The sequence below is a fragment of the Crinia signifera genome, chromosome 7 (assembly GCF_055691185.1).
Source record: "Crinia signifera chromosome 7, ASM5569118v1, whole genome shotgun sequence".
In the NCBI taxonomy this organism is placed as follows: Eukaryota; Metazoa; Chordata; class Amphibia; order Anura; family Myobatrachidae; genus Crinia; species Crinia signifera.
In genome coordinates, this window is record NC_139223.1 from 37,637,272 (window position 1) to 37,657,508 (window position 20,237).

At 45.2% G+C, this 20,237-nt stretch overlaps 1 protein-coding gene across 1 annotated transcript in view; it reads left to right on the plus strand.

Annotated features, from left to right (window-relative positions):
• The first annotated feature begins 15,365 nt into the window (after positions 1–15,365).
• The window catches only part of LOC146019420 (NXPE family member 4-like), a 51,811-nt gene continuing 46,939 nt past the window's right edge, over positions 15,366–20,237 (plus strand). Inside the window, exons 1-2 of the mRNA XM_083151960.1 lie at positions 15,366–15,480; positions 16,169–16,875. Of these exons, the coding sequence (XP_083008086.1) occupies positions 15,394–15,480; positions 16,169–16,875 (794 nt within the window). The 5' untranslated portion in view covers positions 15,366–15,393. The remainder of the gene's footprint in view (positions 15,481–16,168; positions 16,876–20,237) is intronic.

The following is a 20,237-nucleotide window of genomic DNA, read 5'->3' on the forward strand; positions in this document are numbered from 1 at the left end:
GAATACATAGGAACTGGGGAGCAGAAACATGGCAGCATGTGCCCAGGGCTGATGAGTCAAATGGCAAGATGCACTAAGCTTCAAAAGTGATAAAATGGAGAGTGATAAACAACCAACCAATCAGCTCCTGTCTGACATTTTTCAATCACAATCTGTGACATGGAAAGTAGAAGCTGATTGGCTGGCTGTTTATCACTCTCCATTTTATCACTTTTGAAGCTTAGTGCACCTGAACCAAAATGTGAAATATTTGGCTGTAGCAGAAGGAAGTTTGTTTGTCTAAGGGCTGCAGAGCGGTACAATAATGAATGTCTTCAGGCAACAGTGACATTCCTTGCAAGCTCTCTTACACGGGATGCAGTTTAAATCCCGGAGGGCGGGATCCCGGCGTTCAAAATCCCGACGCCGGAATCCTGAACGCCGAAATCCCGTCACTTTCTCCCCCCGTGGGTGTCCACGACACCCTCGGAGGGAGAATAAATTAGTGTGCCGAGCGTATCGAGGCACCGGGCCCGCTGCGTGGCGAGCGCAGCGAGCCCGCAAGGGGGGTGATCCACGTCCCCCCCTTGTCGGGATTTCGGCGTTCGGGATTCCGGCGTCGGGATTTTGAACGCCGGGATCCCGACCGCCGGCTTTTCATGCCGAATCCTCTTATACTAGGCTTAAGGCACAATTTTTATATGAAAATATGCTTCCTGCCAGAGGAGTAGCGAGGTGACATGGTGCCTGGAGCTAGTTGTTGCTATGCTTCAGCACCCCCCCCCCCCCCCCACACACACACCCTTAGTCATTTTTCCTTCTTATATTAATGCTCCTTATACATTATGCAACACAGCACATTGTGCCACGCATCTAAATACCCCTTACACATTATGCCAAACACCGTAATGCCCATTATACATTATGCCACACACAGTAATATCTATTCTTATGCATCATACAGTTATGCCTATGACACCATTTTATGGCCCACACACAAAAATGACCTTTACAAATGATGTCCCGCAGTAAGGCTTCTACCCCATACATTAATTACAAAAATATTTTTTCCTACATGCTCTTTGCCAGGGGTTACATACTCCCTTTCGAGGATTTCTTGCTTGTTGCCAGCGATTACTTGGTTATTGCCAGCTGTTTCATACTTGTTGCCAGGGAGGTTACGTGCCCAATGCCAGGGGGAAGTTCCATGCTCGTTGACATGGGGGGCACATGAGAGTATAAAATAATTAAAAAAAAAGATAAAAATACGAACTGTCCATCAAAGAAAGGGTTTTCAATAGGAAATACATACTGAATAGATGAAATTCAGAGTCCATAGGAATTCGGCTGTTCACACTGCTGGGTCATTATTACCTAATTAATGTCTCTCCTCTGCAGGAGAAGCCTGAAGAAGAATCTCTCTGCAGCATTTCTGGGGGCATCATCAAGCCTCACCCCCATCACAGTAAATGATTCGCGGTTCCTCGGGAGGGAGTGGGGCTAAAATGATCAATTTGCATCATTTTAGTCACACTAAATTGCCACAAATGGTGGTAACCAGCAGCGTCTCCAGCAGCGGAGTAGCGTCACATAAGCCACACCTCTACGCGTTTTATCACAGGACTTCGTCAGTGGGGACCCCGGGAGAACCTGAGAAGATCTTGCATTTCCCATGAGTCTATCCATGCATGCTGTCTTGCCAGTGGCCTATTGTTATAACTTGTGGTAGCCAGGGCACACCAGAGGAACATCTTGGTATGGGCACTGCTATCTGCAAAAAGTTGTTTTTAAATTGAAGCACACGTTTTGATTAAAACGATATTGCACTGGCATCAGGCGCCCCGTCTATATATCTACCCTCCGCCGGTCAATTACCACCTTTTGCATACCCTCCAACATGACCCATTCCATTAGGTACAAAATACTCTGTTCCTGGACTTCCCTGCCAGTGGCAGTTACAGTGGTGGGGCTCCAGCACAGTCCAATATACAAAGAGGGGGAGGTCACATCAACTGTCAGGGAGTCCAGGACAGTGGTGTTTGGGGTGGCAGTAGGTGTGGCTCCCCTTTTTGAATATTGTACTGTGCTGCAGGCTTACATCTGTAACTGCCACTGGCAGGGAAATCCAGGAACAGAGCATTTTGTACCTAATGGAATGGGTCATGTTGGAGGGTATGCTTTTGTGGCAATAAAGTGTGACTTTAGTGTGACTAAAATGACGCAAATTGATCATGTGATCAGTGATGGAGGTCCTTATTAACAGCAGCATGGCCATTGCTCCCCCCCACCGTCATTCCTTTCCCCATCGGCATCGGCAAGTGTGTACATCAGCTAATGTATAAGCTGCATAAGATGTTAATAATGTGTGTCAATATATAGGTAGGAGTCAGCAAACAGCATCCATGGCAACTGTGAGATACTATCCTAACCCTCTCCCCCACCCTCAGGGAAACACAGTATACATCTTGTTTTACAGATATACAGATATTCCTCACTTAACGACCAAGTTCCATTCCTACGACTCGGTCGTTAAACAAATTGGTTGCTAAACAAACGTGTATAAAAATACATAATACAAGTACAGGTTGAGTATCCCGTATCCAAAATGCTCGGGACCAGGAGAATTTTGGATAACAGATTATTCCGTATTTTGGAATATTTTTATATTTCAATTATGTATTTTGAAGTATCTTGCATTTATGCTATATAAACACATAAAATAAACACAAATATATTTTATTACCACATAAAATACACACAAATATATTTTATTTGTTCAAAAAACAAGGTTTCAAAACATGAAACAAAATTTGTGTACTATCTCAGATATTGAATTTGAATGCCAAGCAATCATATTCTTGTACATATATAGTGCCAGTTACATATCATGTCCTCAGTAGTGCTATTACATATGTCTCCAGTGAGTTTTTGGCTAAACAAATTTTTTTTCCCACTTTCTGGAATGTATGGTTTTCGGAATAATTCGGATAACGGATATTCGGATACGGGATACTCAACCTGTACAGTACACTTCTAAATAAAGAAAAGTCATACTCATCCTCCATACTCCTCCTATTTTCTGACATGTCGCGGAGAGGCTGCAAAACGTGCGCAGCACGGGTCACTAAACAGTCTGGGCGGGTCATAAGTAGCAATGGGTAGGCGGGGCACAAGGGCGGAGTCCTAAGTCTGAGCAGTTGCAGTGTGGTCGATAAAAGAAGGCCGGGTTGTAAGTCTGAGCGATTGCTAAACAGGTAGGTCGTTAAGTGAGGAATGTCTGTATATATCTTTATATATCTCTATATATAGATATATAGAGAAAAAGGAATAGAGATAGATAGAATAGAATTCCTTTATTCGTCTCACAATGGAGAAATAGAGGTGCGCTGTATTAAAACACCACTTCGTGGCTATGTACATACGATATAACAAAATAATTGTTAAAAACAAATGAACATTTATTGAGAGTTTTCCAGCATGTAGGAATTCATTCACATTTTCATATTCTTATAAATGCCACATACAGTATGAATCCGCGGCTGCAGATTCATACTGTATGTGGCCACAATTATATTTAAATTTCCTCCAGCAACAATGGTGAGTTGTGCTGCTGCTGGGAAATTCTGTTACATATTGGGGGCATATGTGTTTATTGCACTGTAGGGCATACCAGGCTGGCACTGTGGGGGCATATATGTGTCTGGCACTGTGGGGACATATATATGTGTCTGGCACTGTGGGGGCATATCTGGCACTGTGGAGGCATATCTGGCACTGTGGGGGTAGGACTGGCACTGTGGGGACATATGTATCTGGCACTGTGGGGGAATATCTGGCACTGTGGGGGCATATTTGTAATGGGCATCATGTTGTGCGGTGTAATGGGCATCATGGTGTGGGTAGTAATGTGTAATGGGCATTACGGTGTGGGGAGTATTGTGGGTACTTGTGTAGTTTCACGGCAGCAGCTACGTAGACAGTGTAGCATCCCTGTCAGAATGAGCGTAGTGTTCCCGCGGCCATCGTAGTTAAAAGTAGCATAGTGTTTCCACGAGCGTCCCCGCGGCCGCTTAACATAGCCAGAGTCCCTCTCAGAAACAGCGTAGCGTACTGTACCCACGGCCAGCGTAGTCAGTCAGCAGTACACAGTACATTGTGCGAAGTCAGTCAGCAGTATACATTGGGGGTTATTCTAGATCACTCTTTCTGACAAAATCCTTCTTAGATGGACAAAACCATGTGCACTGCAGGGGGGCAGATGTAAAATGTGCAGAGAGAATTAGATTTGGGTGAGTTATTTTGTTTCTCTGCAGGGTAAATACTGGCTGCTTTATTTTTACACTGCAATATAGATCTCACTTTGAAGTAAAACCCCACCCAAATCTAATTCTCTCTGCACAAGTTACATCTGCCCCACCTGCAGTGCACATGGTTTTGTCCATCTAAGAAGGATTTTGTCAGAAAGAGTGAATTAGAATAAGGCCCATTGTGTATACATGAGTCAGTGAATTTCTTGCAGCTTCACCACTTTCTTCCAGAGACCAAGACGTGTCCTAATGGACATCAAATGCAACTGAATGTGAAGGAGCAGATGTGGCACTGCCACATAAGAAGCTGCGGCAAAACGGTTAGCATCCAGGCCGCACAGTGGTTCCGCGGATGCCATCTCACGTTCATGACACTTATACGCTTCGTGTTTTGTTGGGCAAGCTTTGTTGAGGAGCTAACCAGCATCACGTTCTGTGAGCGTCATCTGTCCATTTCTAAAAAAAACACAGTGCAGTATAACAACCTAATGCGGGAGGCCTGCACCGTGGACCTAATGTCACAGCCCCAACGCCGGATTGGCGGTCCAGGGAAAATAGTTGAGGTAGATCCTCTTGTACAGAGGAAAAGTCATGTGGGACGCATGCTGCCTCAACAGTGGTTATTCGGAGGCTGGTCCAGAGACTCCGGGGAGTGCTTTGTGACACCTGTTTCCTGATGGCCGCCATCAACAAATTAATCGAACCGGGGACGACTCTACTCCGATTGCTGACGTGCCTATAACACCGAGCAGCTGGAGCAGGCAGGGTATCACCAGTTTAATTTCGTAGATCCAGAGACTGGGGTTTACACACAAAACATTGAGCGCCTTTGGGGATCCTGTAAATGGTGCTACAAACGTCAAAGGGGCACTGCGTGCCAGAATCTGGACTCCTACCTACAGAATTTATTTGGCGAAAGACTGTTGGCGCAGAAAACGGGTTCCAGCGTATACTTTATGCATTAACTCTGTTCCCACAGGCTGAGAAGACGACACAGAAGCAGCTTCCACTTCTGCGGCAGTTTCTGTAAATGCAGATTCAGAAGAATAAGTGTTTAAATTTATTTCTTTCTTCTTAACAATTTCAATATTATACTACTTTGTTAAGTTGCGTTCTTCTTCTTCTTATTTACTACACACCAGTTACCAGTTAATACATGTCGTCATTACTGTCTCAGGCAGGTGTGAATGTGTTCCTGAAACACACCCACTATCCACACCAGCCCGAAGCATGGCTAGCGCAGCGAGCCCCGCAAGGGGAAGCGTTACGCGTCCTCCCGACCTTTTCATACCCCCATTATCCATGTCGGCATGGAGTCGATTTTATAAAGTGTGGCGAGCACAGCGAGCCACCGATTACTTTACATGTATTCCGCGTCCCCTCGCCATGCTTCGGGCTCGGTGGCTCGCTGCACTCGCCACACTTTATTAAATCAACTCCACGCCGACGTGGATAGTGGGGGTATGAAAAGATCGGGAGGACATATAATGCGCTCGCATCGTATCAAATGGAGGCATTTGACAGCATGTAACATGGAGCACTGGCAAATGCCTCCTTTATTGTGCATGAGACGCACTTGCGTCCGCACCACCACAGAGGGGATCATGTGGGCGCCAGTGCTGTGCGAGAGACGCTCACTAGGCTTTCCAGGGACGCCTGCAGTACGGTAGCTACTTGTGTCGTTTCACGGCGGCTGCCATAGCTATGCTGATAACGTAGCTTAGGCTGCCGCCGTGAATCTACACAAGTAAGGCAGCCGTTGGGCTACGCTGATAACGTAGCTTACGCTGCCGCCGTGAAACTACACAAGTAAGGCAGCCGTTGGGCTACGCTAATAACGTAGTTTCAAACGTAGCGTAAGCTGTCGCTGTGAAACTACACAAGTACCTATTGTGTAATTGCCATCACAGTGTGGGGTGTAATGGGTATCACCATGTGTCCCATAATGTGTAATGGGCATCACGGTGTGCGGCATAATGTGTAATTGGCATTACAGATAAACAGTATATAATGATTTCAGTAGCCTGTAGTCATTGTTTGGCCTTGATTTGTGAGGCGTACTAGGTCACTGTGTGGGCCTTTATGTTTTTATGTCAATGTGTGGCCTTCAGCCCGCCAACTTAAGTGTGGGAGGACAATGACCATTCCTGCGGTAACCAATGTCTGGTCATGCAGGTTGCAAAGTGAGGTGTAAGGTAATTGATTTCCTGCCAGACCACGCCCCTTATATTAAGTTACACCCCCTTTTTGTTAAGACACACCCCTTTTTGGCACACTCCGAAGGCACGCACAATTTCTTCACTATCACGTTATGTTATGGGGGGGGGGGGGGTCATTTTCATTTATTTGCCATGGGAGCTAAATTGTCTAGAAACGGCCCTGGTTGGAAGTGCATTTAAAAAAAAATGCAGCTTACAAACATCGCAGCTTACCGAGCGCCTGAGACGCCCCCTGCTGAAAACCTGCCTCCCCCCCGCCCACCACTGAATACCCTTGGTACCATGGTAGGGATTGCATTAGGGGCGTGGCTTATTCCAGATGGGAGGTGCTAGGGTGTGGCCCGCAAGGGTGGGTGTAGAGGGGTGAGTTCCACCACCTCCCTTGGACCACTTTAAGCACTGGATATATATATAACAAAGAACAGGGTGGTACTAGCGCTAAACGATTCCCCTGTGGGTCACTCAATATTTCTGTCTAATCAAGTGTTTAGAACAAGTCCGTGTTGTGAATGATTGGCACAATCCCTCTTTTCCTGGGTGGCACCTCACTTGGTGGTTTCTGTTCAGGGAAACCTCTTGGCATGAATCTAGAAAAAGGCGGCTTCTAGTGCAGTAATGCCCCTTTCAGACCGCACTTTAAAAACGGTATATTGCCGTTTTTTTACCGTTTTAAAACGGTAATGTGTGCGGTCTGAAAGGTGCAGGACCACTTAACCGGTTAGAAAAAAACGTTTTTTCTAACCGGTTAAAATGCAGGGTCCTACCCGTTTCAGAACCGGTATTTTAGGCTCAAAATCGGTTCTGAAACGGTATTTAGGACCCAGCCAATGAGCTGGGTCCTAAATTCAGCACAGTGAATACTTAATGAGCGCTCATTAAGTATTCACAGCACTGGAGCCCCCCCCGCGCGCGCGTCGACACCCCCGCGCGTGTGTCGACGCCCCCGCGTGTCGGCGCCCCCCCCGTGTCGACTTACCCCGTGCCGGTATCTCCGTTGTGGTTCCCGGCACTGCAGCTCAGTATGCTCGGAAAGCACTTATGAAAAAAGTGTCTTTCAGAAAATGGCTGCCCCCATACGAAAGACAGTTTTTTTAAACAGGGTTTCCTATGGGGCAGCCATTTTCTGGAAGACACTTTTTTCATAAGTGCTTTCCGAGCATACTGAGCTGCAGTGCCGGGATCCACAACGGAGGTACCGGCACGCGGTAAGTCGACGGGGGGGGGGGGGGGGGGGGGGGGCGTCGACACGCCGGGGGGGCGTCGACACGCCGGGGGGGCGTCGACATGCGCGGGGGGCGTCGACACACTCTCGGTCGACACGCGCGAGGGGGGGGGGAGGAGGGGGGAGCTGCGCGGAGGGGAGGGCTGAAGGCTGCACTGGCTTTGACCCTGTATTTGGAAAGTTTCCAAAAACGGGTCTGCCAGTGTCAAAAAATCGGCACTTAAACGGTAATATACCGTTTAAGTGCTGCGGTGTGAAAGGGGTTTTATCTGGCAGACCCGTTTTTGGAAACGTTTCCAAATACAGGGTCAAAGCCAGAGATGCGGTCTGAAAGCAGCATAAATGGGTAAATCTGCAATTAATCCCGTCACCATGAATAAAAATAGCACCCCAACATTTAAAGGAGTACCGTTAACAGTGGTATCCAACCAATGTAATATGAGCTCAACCAATGTAAACGGCCTTGGCTATCAGGAACACTTTTTGTAGCACTTATTTTTCTCCCAAGTGTTTCATATATAGGAAGAAGAACATATAGGAACAGACAAAATGGCAAAAAGTTATTCGTACAAAGGTCCTTATTCAGATCTGATCACAGTACGAATTATTTCTCAAAATGGGCAAAACCATGCTGCACTGCAGGTGGGGCAGATGTAACATGTATACAGAGAGTTAGATTTGTGTGAGTTATTTTGTTTCTGTGAAGGGTAAATACTGGCTGCATTATTTTTACACTGCAATTTAGATTTCAGTTTCAACACACCCCACCCAAATGTAACTATCTCTGCACATGTTACATCTGCCCCACCTGCAGTGCACATGGTATTGCCTATTTTGAGAACAAATTTGTACTGCGATCAGATCTAAATAAGGGCCAATGTTTAAAAAAAATGCCCCTTATCTGGTGTATGCTTAGCAAGCATCGATGAGGTCAGTCACCTGTCACCAACAATAGAGGGAATCATGGATCTATTGACTGTTGACCAAGACACTAAGGGAAAAATTTACTAAGAATACGAATAGGACTCAGTCGTATTCATATTCTGTATACGACTGAATCCGACTGTTATCGGTGGAGATTTCATTTCCACATTTGTATAGTTTAAAAAGGTGTCGTATTTTTATGATTGTATTTTTCAATGTTGTATGGAGTCTTATTTTGACATACTTATTTGTATATTATATTTTTGTAGTATTTTCAGTGGTTTTAGCATGTGTTTTTTGACATATGTATTTTTGAAATACAATTCATATTTTTCCAAAGTAAATCTAACTTATTTATTGGTTAAAACTACAAACTTGGGTGTGTCCTGAAAGCAGGGCCGTTTCTAGACAATTTAGCTCCCAGGGCGAAGAAATAAAAATGCGCCCCCCCCCCCCCTCTCCCCCACCAAATACATAGCATAGTTTTGAAGAAATTGCCGAAATAGGGGGTGTGGCTTCATTTAAAAAGGGGTGTGGTTTAATATAAGGGCGTGGTCTAGCAGGAAAACAATTACCTTACATCACACTTTTGCATCCTGCATGACCAGACATTGGTTACCGCAGGAATTGTCATTGTCCTCCCGCACTTAAGTTGGCCGGCTAAAAGCCACACAGTGACCTAGTACGCCTCACAGATCAAGGCCAAACAATGACAGGCTACTTAAATTATTATACATTATTTATCCGTGATGACAATTACACATTATGCCGCACACTGTGATGACAATTACATATTACGCCGCACACCGTGATGACAATTACACATTATGTCGCACACCGTGATGCCCATTAGACCCCACACTGGGATGGCAATTACACAATATTCCCCACACCGTAATGCCCATTACACATTATGCCCCATGCGCCGCTGATGCACAACTGATGCCGTTTACTAATATGCCCCCACAGTGCCAGATATGCCCCCACAGCGCCACACATATATGCCCCCACAGTGACAGCTGAGCCGCCACAGTGCCACACATATGCCCCCAGTGCCACAGATTTGCCCCCACAGTGCCACAGATATGCCCCCACAGTGCCAGATATGCCCCCACAGCGCCACACATATATGCCCCCACAGTGACAGCTATGCCCCCACAGTGCCACACATATGCCCCCACAGTGCCAAATATGCCGCCACAAATATATACCTCCACAGTGCCACACATATGCCCCCACAGTGCCACAGATATATGCCCCCACAGTGCCAGATATGCCCCCACAGTGCCACATATGCCCCCTCAGTGCCACATATGCCCCCACAGTGCCAGATATGCCCCCACAGCGCCACAAATATATACCCCCACAGTGCCACACTTATGCCCCACAGTGCCAAATATGCCCCCACAGTGCCACACATATGCCCCCACAGTGCCAAATATGCCCCCACAGTGCCACAGATATATGCCCCCACAGCACCACACATGCCCCCACAGTGCCAAATATGCCCTCACAGTGCCAGATATGCCCCCACAGCACCACACATATATGCCCCCACAGTGCCAAACTCACTGTCTCTGGGTCTCCCCCTGCTGCCATCGCCTCTGCCTCTGCTGCTGCTTCCTTGGGGAGGGGAGGGGAGCGGAGCGCATTGCGCCTCTCTCCTTCCCCTTCACTGTGTACCTGAGCTGTCAGCCATTCATACCACGCGGGCTGGCTCCTTATTGGCTGCCAGCCCGCGAGCTCTGATAGGCTGACAGCCCAGTGACAGTGTGAGCGAGGAGGAAGGAGAGACACGCAATGTGTTCCCCTCCCTCTGTTGTGTGTGGACGCCGGGGAGGAGGCTGCGGCGGCGGCGTTGGGGGAGTTGCAGGGGGCGCCCCGGCTGTTAAACAGAGGCGGACAAGCCGTGCAGCGCCCCGGGCTGCTGAACGGCTTGTCCGCCTCTAGAAACGGCCCTGCCTGAAAGGCCTATATATAAGGCCCCAACATGCCCAAACTCCTTGTGGGTTGTAGCTAGACGTGGAGAGTAGTGGTGGTGAATCGTGTTAGTAGATTGGACTGTTTTATTACGATTGCTGAGTGTGTATTGTGTTATAAGTTGTCCTTTGGTTTGTGTAGTTACTTTATAAGTTTGTCTACATTTCTGTCTGTGTATATATTTTTTTTAGTCTTCAGTCTTTGTTTGTGAGTGTGTGTGTGTGTGAGGGAAGGAGTGGGAGTGTGTTTTGTGTTTGTGTGTCTTTTTATTTCTAAGTGTTGTTTTTGTGCAGGAAGTATGTTTGCAAGTGAAGTTAGTGAGGTGAGGTTGGCGAATTTTGGTCAGGAGACTCGGCCCTTTGGCAAGAAACACCGCATAGCACAGTCCAGTATTTTGCCAGCAGCAACATCTGTATAACCACATCATCCGGCAATGCGTCGAGGTGCAAATGCTCATTAAATAAACAAGAATTACGCAGACTCCGTGTTACCTGCTGTAACTGCGGATCATGCAGTTTCATGACCATGGCGTCTATGTTGGTGCACCTGGCAGGACATTAGGTATCCCACGGCCCACGCTGCAATATCATCAGATATCAGATCTGCCATTTTTTCAACAAGCAGAGAAGTGTGTGTGGGTGTGTGCGCCATAGTTGCCGACTTTTGAGCTGCCCTCTCCGGGAGAGGGCAGCCAGCTCTGACAGGCAGGGGGGCGGGGCCATTTCCAGGACTGGAAAAAGAGGCGGTCCGGGGGCGTGGCCACACAGATGATGCCCTGTTGGGGGCATGTCTACAGCGTCACAGCATTTTAGCCCCGCCCCCGCCGTGCAATGCCGGTATTTCAGCCATTGCACTGCGGGGGGCGGGGCTTAAATGCAGCGATCGCAGCATTTTACCTGCGGACCCCCCCCGCCGAGGGACACTGGGGGGGATATGTGGGAGGATTGCCACCCTTTCCGGGGGACCGGGAGGGGGACCCGATTTCCGGGACCCTCCCGGCCATTCCGGGAGGGTAGGCAACCCTGGTGTGCGCTTAATGGTTTTTTATAAGGCACACAATTCTGCCTGAGATTATCTGTGGGCTATATGTGATTGCTTGCACATGTTAAAAGTCTGATATTGTGAAATAAACCTGCAAATTAAGGTGTATTTTTTTAGGAGTATTTTTTTTACAACTTGTACTAGAATACGCCTGCTATACGACGTTCGTATTTTGAAACACGACTTGATAGTAAATTTCAAAATTAGATTGGAGTAATGTAAAATTCAAGGCGTATTCTTTCGATGGCATATACATTCGTATTCGTATAAACAAATACCAATGTGCCATGAATACGATTTGACGTATTTTCGGTATAGTAAATGTCAAAACTACAAATACGCCTATTTACGTTAGTAAATTTCCCCCTAAGGGCCAGATGTACTTTATTTATTTTTTTTTATAATATTTTTATTAAAGAGTTTTCAAAACTACGAACAGATAAGACAACTGTTTACAATCAAGCGCATATAAGTAGATACAGGGAAGTTACATCAAAGGTTTTTAAATAGCGTACATCAACTCAATGTGTTTATAGATGTCAAATGTATACCGTAGCTCTCTGATACCCTCAAGGGAACAGATAGAAAATGAGACATTCTGCAGTCCATACTAATCATATTATTTCCTTTGTGTATAACCGTTGGGTTAGACCTATCCATTCTAACATCTGATCTCTTTCCCTTTATGGTCTCGGTAGTACTTGATACTACCCTTGATGTTGAGTGCGTGACGAGGGTTAGATCTACTCCACTGTGTCACAAATGAGCTGAGACAAAAGACAGAACAAAAACCAAGACAAACACTAGACGATGGACTAGACACACATGGAAGATTATGCTAGGATTGTTAGAAATCTAGAGCAACTTCTCAAAAGAAAGGGGGGGGGGAGTGGAAGGGTAGAGGGGAAAGGGGTGGGATATGCTTCTTTGTAATGTACATAATGTTGGAATAAACGGTAGAGCCATCTGACCAGGTTTAATGTGTCTGTTTTTCTGATTTAGTTTAAACAGAGACACTTGTCTACTCTAGACCGTCACCCAATGCCAACATTTTTCAGCACCACAGGGGATTAAGGTGGTTCAAAAAGATATGGGTCAAACTTCAGGGCCCCATTATATGTCCAGGACTCTAGGGCATTAACTTAAGTGTTAAAAGAAAGAGTAATATGTGCGTGAAATATTTGACCAAACCTTAAACTCAAACATTTTCAAATATCGAGACAATATGGGACTTTATGTTACCATCTAACGTATATCTTTATATGGCGACCATTTTTAAAAAAAATTCACAGAACCGCTTTGAAGATCCAATTTCGCATATTTCCCAAGTATAACATTTGCATAAGTTTCTGTTGAAGTATTGCCAGCTGAGGAGGTGTTTTCTTGGTCCAGTGTACTAGAATACATTTCTTTGCTACTGCAAGTATAACAATGAGCAGTGATGACTTGGTTTTGTCCAATTTGTCCATTGGCCACCATTTAAAGGACAGTCCCATTAGTGCTAAGGGTTCCATCGTGAATCTGATTTGAAAAATTTCGAAGAGAAAGTTCAATACCTTCCACCAATATCTCCTGATTTTATGACAAAGTCCACATACAATGAGCAAAGTCCGCTATAGCATATCCACATTTAAGACAATTACCCTGTTCTTCCTGGACCATGAATTTGCGCCTGTCAGGCGTTATATATTCCCTATGTAGGGTACGTACATAAACTTCTTGGAGGTATGCAGATTTTAAAACCTTTAACGATTGGGATTGTAAACCTACAATGTCATCTAGTTGAGATATATAAGGGATATCAGAAGACCATTTATTTAACAATACCTGCCATTGTACATTATTTTTAGTGAGTTTATCAATTAGAATCCTATATAAGTATTTAATCTTATATGTCTTATTTACCAGGTATTTTAATAATAGATCTATAGAGGTAACCTGGGATGTTGTAGGTGTGGTTTTCTCTATTAACCAATGGGCTTTTATGTTGTTAAGGAAAGCCTTACCTGAAAGTATGTTAAGAGATGTGACTGTGGTAAGTTATACAAGGTATGAAAATGTATATATAGTGAAGGGCCAGATGTACTTAGCTTGAAAAGTGATAAAATGAAAAGTGATAAACAACGAGCCAATCAGCTCCTAACTGCCATGTCACAGGTTGTGTTTGAAAAATGACAAGTAGGAGCTGATTGGTTGGTGGTTTATCACTCTCCATTTTATCACTTTTCACGGTTTAGTGTATATATATATATATATAAAGAAAAGGGGTGATTGGAGTGCGCAACCTAATTGTCTCTATGGTCACGTATATGACATGTACCACCCAGTTTGTCCAATCAATACTCAGAAGTCCTTTCTGAAGGTATTTTCTGTATGTCCAATATTGAGTTTGTTTGCAGTAATCATGCGATTTTCATTTTTGAAAAAACTTTTTATTTCAAAAAACAACCCGACGCGTTTCGTCTTTACGACTTCATCAGGGGTACAACCGATGTATGAATATATAAATGACAATCCATACAGTAGGTATTGCCGATTGAAGTGGATTTAAATGTATCAATATGGTATTGAAGGTATAGCCAACCTTTTATAAAAAGTTGGATATTCAAAAAATGGTGGTGGATCTATTTTGGATGTTCACAATTGGAGGGTGATTAATCGGTCACCAGTTTAGATCAATATAGTACTGTGGGTGTGGCCCACCTTTTAACAGATAGTTGGATATTCGTTGGTTTGTGGGTGATCAATCGGTCACCAACTTGGATCAGGGACTCTTCCAAACTCTTCCAGAGTGAGCGAGGAGGAGGTATTCATTTGGAAGAGTCCCTGATCCAAGTTGGTGACCGATTGATCACCCACAAACCAACGAATATCCAACTATCTGTTAAAAGGTGGGCCACACCCACAGTACTATATTGATCTAAACTGGTGACCGATTAATCACCCTCCAATTGTGAACATCCAAAATAGATCCACCACCATTTTTTGAATATCCAACTTTTTATAAAAGGTTGGCTATACCTTCAATACCATATTGATACATTTAAATCCACTTCAATCGGCAATACCTACTGTATGGATTGTCATTTATATAATCATACATCGGTTGTACCCCTGATGAAGTCGTAAAGACGAAACGCGTCGGGTTGTTTTTTGAAATAAAAAGTTTTTTCAAAAATGAAAATCGCATGATTACTGCAAACAAACTCAATATTGGACATACAGAAAATACCTTCAGAAAGGACTTCTGAGTATTGATTGGACAAACTGGGTGGTACATGTCATATACGTGACCATAGAGACAATTAGGTTGATCACTCCAATCACCCCTTTTCTTTGTATTTCTTGTTATTCCTCACTAACAGGAGGAATTTTGGAGGTGCTGCATTAGTATTTAGCGCAATACAGAATCCAAACCCCCAATTGTATATATATATATATATATATATATATATATATATATATATATATATATATTTATAACAAAACATCTTCTCTATATTTTTAAGACACCGTTGTTCTTTGGAACATGGAAAAAATACATAAAAAGATGAGGCCAAATAACAGCCAGGGCACCCAACAAGAGTTCTTTGCTGCAGACATATTAGAGAACAATTTATAAATGACGTAATACACTTAGCAGAATGCTAATGAATAGTAAAAGCAATCTGAATAACTAACTGTTTTATTTTAACAGGGTGATTAGTCTGTCCATGAACCCATGATGGTACGACACTTGCGGATTTCATTTGTCATCATCATGACCATATTCGTAGCAAGCTTATTGTGGCACAGACAATTACTCAAGGTGAGATGTGACCTTTAATGTGACCTTTGTTTGGAGGACAGAAATGTCGCCATGTGGTGATGACTGTTGTTTTATCTAAGTAGTGTGGTGCCTGGGCTCCTGCTCCAAAGGGGGCACCTCTCCTCCCCATGCGAGTTTGAATCAGTTAATTGAAAGCCGTTGATATTACTTCTGTGGCCAACTCCCCTCCTAGCAGGACCATAGACATCACATTCTTTTTATTCTAAACATAATTTTTGCAAGTGTCGCACCCCCTGTATTAGAACCCAAGACCTGTTCCACTAGAAGCAGACACCTCACTGATTGAGTCAGAATCTGCATATTTACAGTTGCCTCCGGGCAACTGGGATTAATTATTTATTTAACAACTTTGATATTATAATGATGATGATGTTGTGGCTTTATATTTAAAATGGATTGAAAACTGCTGATTGTGTAAAGAAAAAGTAGGTGACACCCGTCCCATCACCAAGGGTCGTGTACAATCAATTGTCCAGGGATGCCTCCATTCAGTACAGCTACTGTATTATGGAAAACCAAGGGGTAGGTGCACAAGTAACATCTGCCCCACCTACAGTGCACATGGTTTTGTCTATCTAAGAAGGATTTGGTCAGAAAGAGTGAACTAGAATAAGGCCCCTTATCCCATTAGAAATCCTAAGTGTAACTATTGTGCTGTGATTTACAGGATCTTCTGGTGCAATATACAACATACTGTCAGGAGAAGGTAATGAAAGAAACGCTCCCAGCTAAAAGTGAGCTTCAAGCAAAAATAGATGCAATATTCGACAAAACTCAAGTGCTCATCCCCAGGACTACATTCACTCACTTTAATAAAAGCACAAGCGGGGGAAAAAGTAAGGCTTCCATTGTAAAACCCAGGGAACGGTATTGTGTTGGAGAGGAGTTGGTGGTACAGCTCGATATGTACGATTACTTGGACAACAGGAAGACCTACGGAGGAGACTTTATTAGGCCAAGATTGTTCTCCGATGAGATCGGAGCTTCTGTGTCTGGAACGGTGAAAGACTTCAACAATGGGTCATACCATGTCCACTTTCCTTTGTATTGGGCGGGCAAAGCCAAGGTCTCACCTCTTTTATTCCACCCAAGTGAAGGAGTTGCAGCTGTCTGGAGAGCGAGACATGCCAGCGATGGAGTTCTTGGCTTTCAGGGGAGATATGAAAAACATGGCGAATATGTTGCAAGTAAATGTGGTTTTAAGCTAGACAAGGAAGAGGGGAAGGAGATTTGTGAGTACCTAGATCCAGTCTACGAGGAGGTCTACTACTGCTACAAGGTTCCAAACTTTCCTTGCGAGAGTTTGCTTGAAATGAGGGGTTACGATCTTTCCATACCACATATTACTGCTGCGGAAAAAGAAATGTTTCTAAGGTATCAGTAACATTCAGTACATTCATGATGTGTCTCAAATTGTCACCTGCAGAAATTGTTTACAAATTATTATGCAACAACGCTCAACAGATTTAAAAAAATATTATATGATTGCTCCAAATAATATCCATTGTCTTAATTACCTTCAGTTCCTCTGGGTGGCTCCCCCATGGTTTTTTTCAGATGTGTCCACTTATATCTTTGCATGAATGGAGGATATGACTCGCGAGTTTCAAGTGGCCTGTGTACACTCGCACCAGCGATCCATACACCTAATGCCGCCCATACACAGAACGATAAACTCTGTGCATTTTGAACTAGATGCATTGCATCTAGTTCAAAACACATGCAATGCGCTAAAGTACAGGCAGAACACAGCCTCATACTGGCCCAGGGGGACTGAAGACAACTTTTAATGTCGCCGGCCACTCAGTAGCGGATGATGGACCCGGAGTTTGCAAGATGCTTTTCTTATCGCCTCCTGGTCAGTCAATACTACTACTACAACTGACTACCTGTCCACCACTTCATGACATCACACACAGAACCCTTCCCCTCTTAGTCTGACACTGCATACGCACCATTGTGTAGGGATGGCCATTGTTGCCTTTGCCATTAATGGTTGCCATTGACAATTGTCAATAGTGCAATTGGCCAATGATAGTGTCATACTATGCAATGAATGACCATTAAAGTTTTTACCTATCGATAATCATCCATTTTCCTTGACTAATTGGCCTGTGGGCCAATCAAAACAGGGGGACAGGGCTTCACGGGGTTGGGGGTGGAGTTATGCTCCATGTCCCAAACCCTTGGGGGGAAAAAAAGAGACAAAACTATTTGTTTAAGCTTGACATTGATTTTGGGAAACCATCTGGTTCTCCCCCATCCATGGCAAAACTATTAGTACGTGTGTATTATCACGGCTACACTATGTTTTCAACGTAGCCTAAGGTACGTTGTCAGCGTAGCCGTGATAATACAGTTGTTGTGTGTGTCTTGTGCTTTATACTTACCCTTCTCCGGGCCGGTCACCGCGATCCATTCCCCGGAGGCAGCGTTCAGTCTCTCTCCTCCGGCAGTGACTCCCCGGTGCCAGCAATGTACGTAATGTACAATGTACGTAATTCAGCGTAGGGGGAGCATCACATGGTTTCCCTGCTCCCCCTGCGGCACTACGCTAATTGCGTACATTGTATGCTGTGAGTGCCAGAGGAGGGGACTGAACGCTGGCACCGAAGAGTGACTGCCGGAGGAGGAGGACTGAATATTGTCTCCGCGGAGTGGATTGTGGGGAGTCAGCGGGGATGGACGATGGACACAGTGGCTGGCCCTGAGGAGGGTAAGTATAAAGCACAACACACAGCACAGATTTCCCCCACTATCCACGTCATATCCCCACTATACACATCATACCCCCGGTATCCACGTAGGTGTGGAGTTAATTTTATAAAGTGTGGCGAGTGCAGCGAGCCCCGTGATATGGGGGCATATGAAGCATTGTGTATTATTACAGCTCCAGAACAAGTTACGTAGTTTATGTAGCCAGCATAGTGGTGTATTGGTATCAATACACCACTATGCAAACTACGTAATGGGCGCCGTGATAATACACAAGTACCGCACTATTATATACAGTATTGGCCATAAACCAGTGATGATTTAGAATCATCAATGGTCGATGGCCATCCCTACGTTGTGCAGTATAGCATCCTCACAATTCAATGCATTGCAGCAACTTTATATGCGGACACATCTGCATTGCCAGAGATATGGTCTCCTGCACCATATTTATGAAGTAAATCACTAGACATTTAGGGCCTGATTCACATGTGATTGCAGATGCCATCGTTGCTGTTTACATGGAAGCAGCGGCGATCGCTCTAATAGGTTAATGCATCAGATGGCATCTGATATAAGTAGATACCTCCTGCTTGCATTAGGGATCCGTGCTGCTTCCTCGGTATCATCAGCAACACCATTGGCCAACAGAGATCCTGACCTTGGGGGTCATTCTGAATTGATTGTTCCCCTGCCCATTCGCATGTTTTCCATCTGGGTCCCTGGGCGAATTGACAGTGCTGGCAGGGGGCGTGGGGTGGTGGGCCAGGTTGTCGCCCATGGGAATGCCCAGCGTTTCATCGGTGTCCCCATGAAAATGCTTGGCGTTCCCATGGGATGGGGGGGGGGGGGGGGCAGCTGTCTTCGCGCAGGTCCACACAAATATATCAGTCTCCACTGACTTATAGTTGCATGGCCTGAAGAAATCATTCAATGGACGTGACACATCTCGCATGGTTGCGAGATTATACGAGCGCCCTGGGGGGAGCAGGAGCGGGGATTCAGTGGGGAGTGCCCGCTGGGAGCAAGCTTCACCACTTACAACCAGAATGAGGGCCCTTGTCACTTTCACAAAATGGAGGCAACAAGCCTCCATTTTGCGAGTCAGAGGTTGTTCCCGCCCCCTCCTTTCCCACAAACGGCAGCAGACTGTTAATTACTGATAGTCTGCTACTGGCAACAGTGCTACAGTGTCTCTGTTAGTTTGTGCATGCAAAATCCCCCCCCCCCGGGGGGTCAATGTGGCCTATAAATATCTGCATATGCCCACCCAGTGATAAAATACTTCTGTGTACAGTATCACATGCTAGATGTTATGTAAATATATATTGGTCCATCGTATGCACTGCTAATGTCAGACAGGGGTGCGTAATTTTGTTTCTTCTGTGCAGATGTGTAAGTTAGAGTTGTGACTGAGACGCACAGGAGAGGCAGTGTATCAGATATGTACTGGAAATATGTTAGGCGTTCCTGTGCGGTAACTGAGAGGTGGCTATTTAGCTGTATGGATATGAATGTGTTATGGGAGAGTCGCGGTCCTGCTGCTGTAATGGTTGGGAACTCAGACGCATAGTGGTTCACATTGAGGACCATACATTGACGGTCAATCTGCACCCTGAATGGGGTTAGTGGAAGTTCTGATGGTGTAACTAGTGACATATTGTGCCCGATTCAGACCTGATTGCTGCTGAGCGGTCGATTATCATTACACTGTGCATGCGCCTGGGCCGCAATGCACGTGCATGCTAGCGATGAAATCATGCTACTTTATTCCTTCACCAGTCGATCGCAGGATGATTGATAGGAAGTAGGCGTCTGGGGGCGGTAAGATGCCGTTTAGTGGGAGTGCTAAGAAAAACACAGGCGTGCCCGGAAAAACTGCTGGGAGTGTCAGGGAAGACGCAGGCGTACCAAAGCATTTTACGGGAGGGTGTGTGACATCGGCACCAGGCCGGATATGCCTGTATTCATCGGAGCCACTCAGTAAGTCCCTGGCTACTGGAGCTGACCTGTTCGCCAGG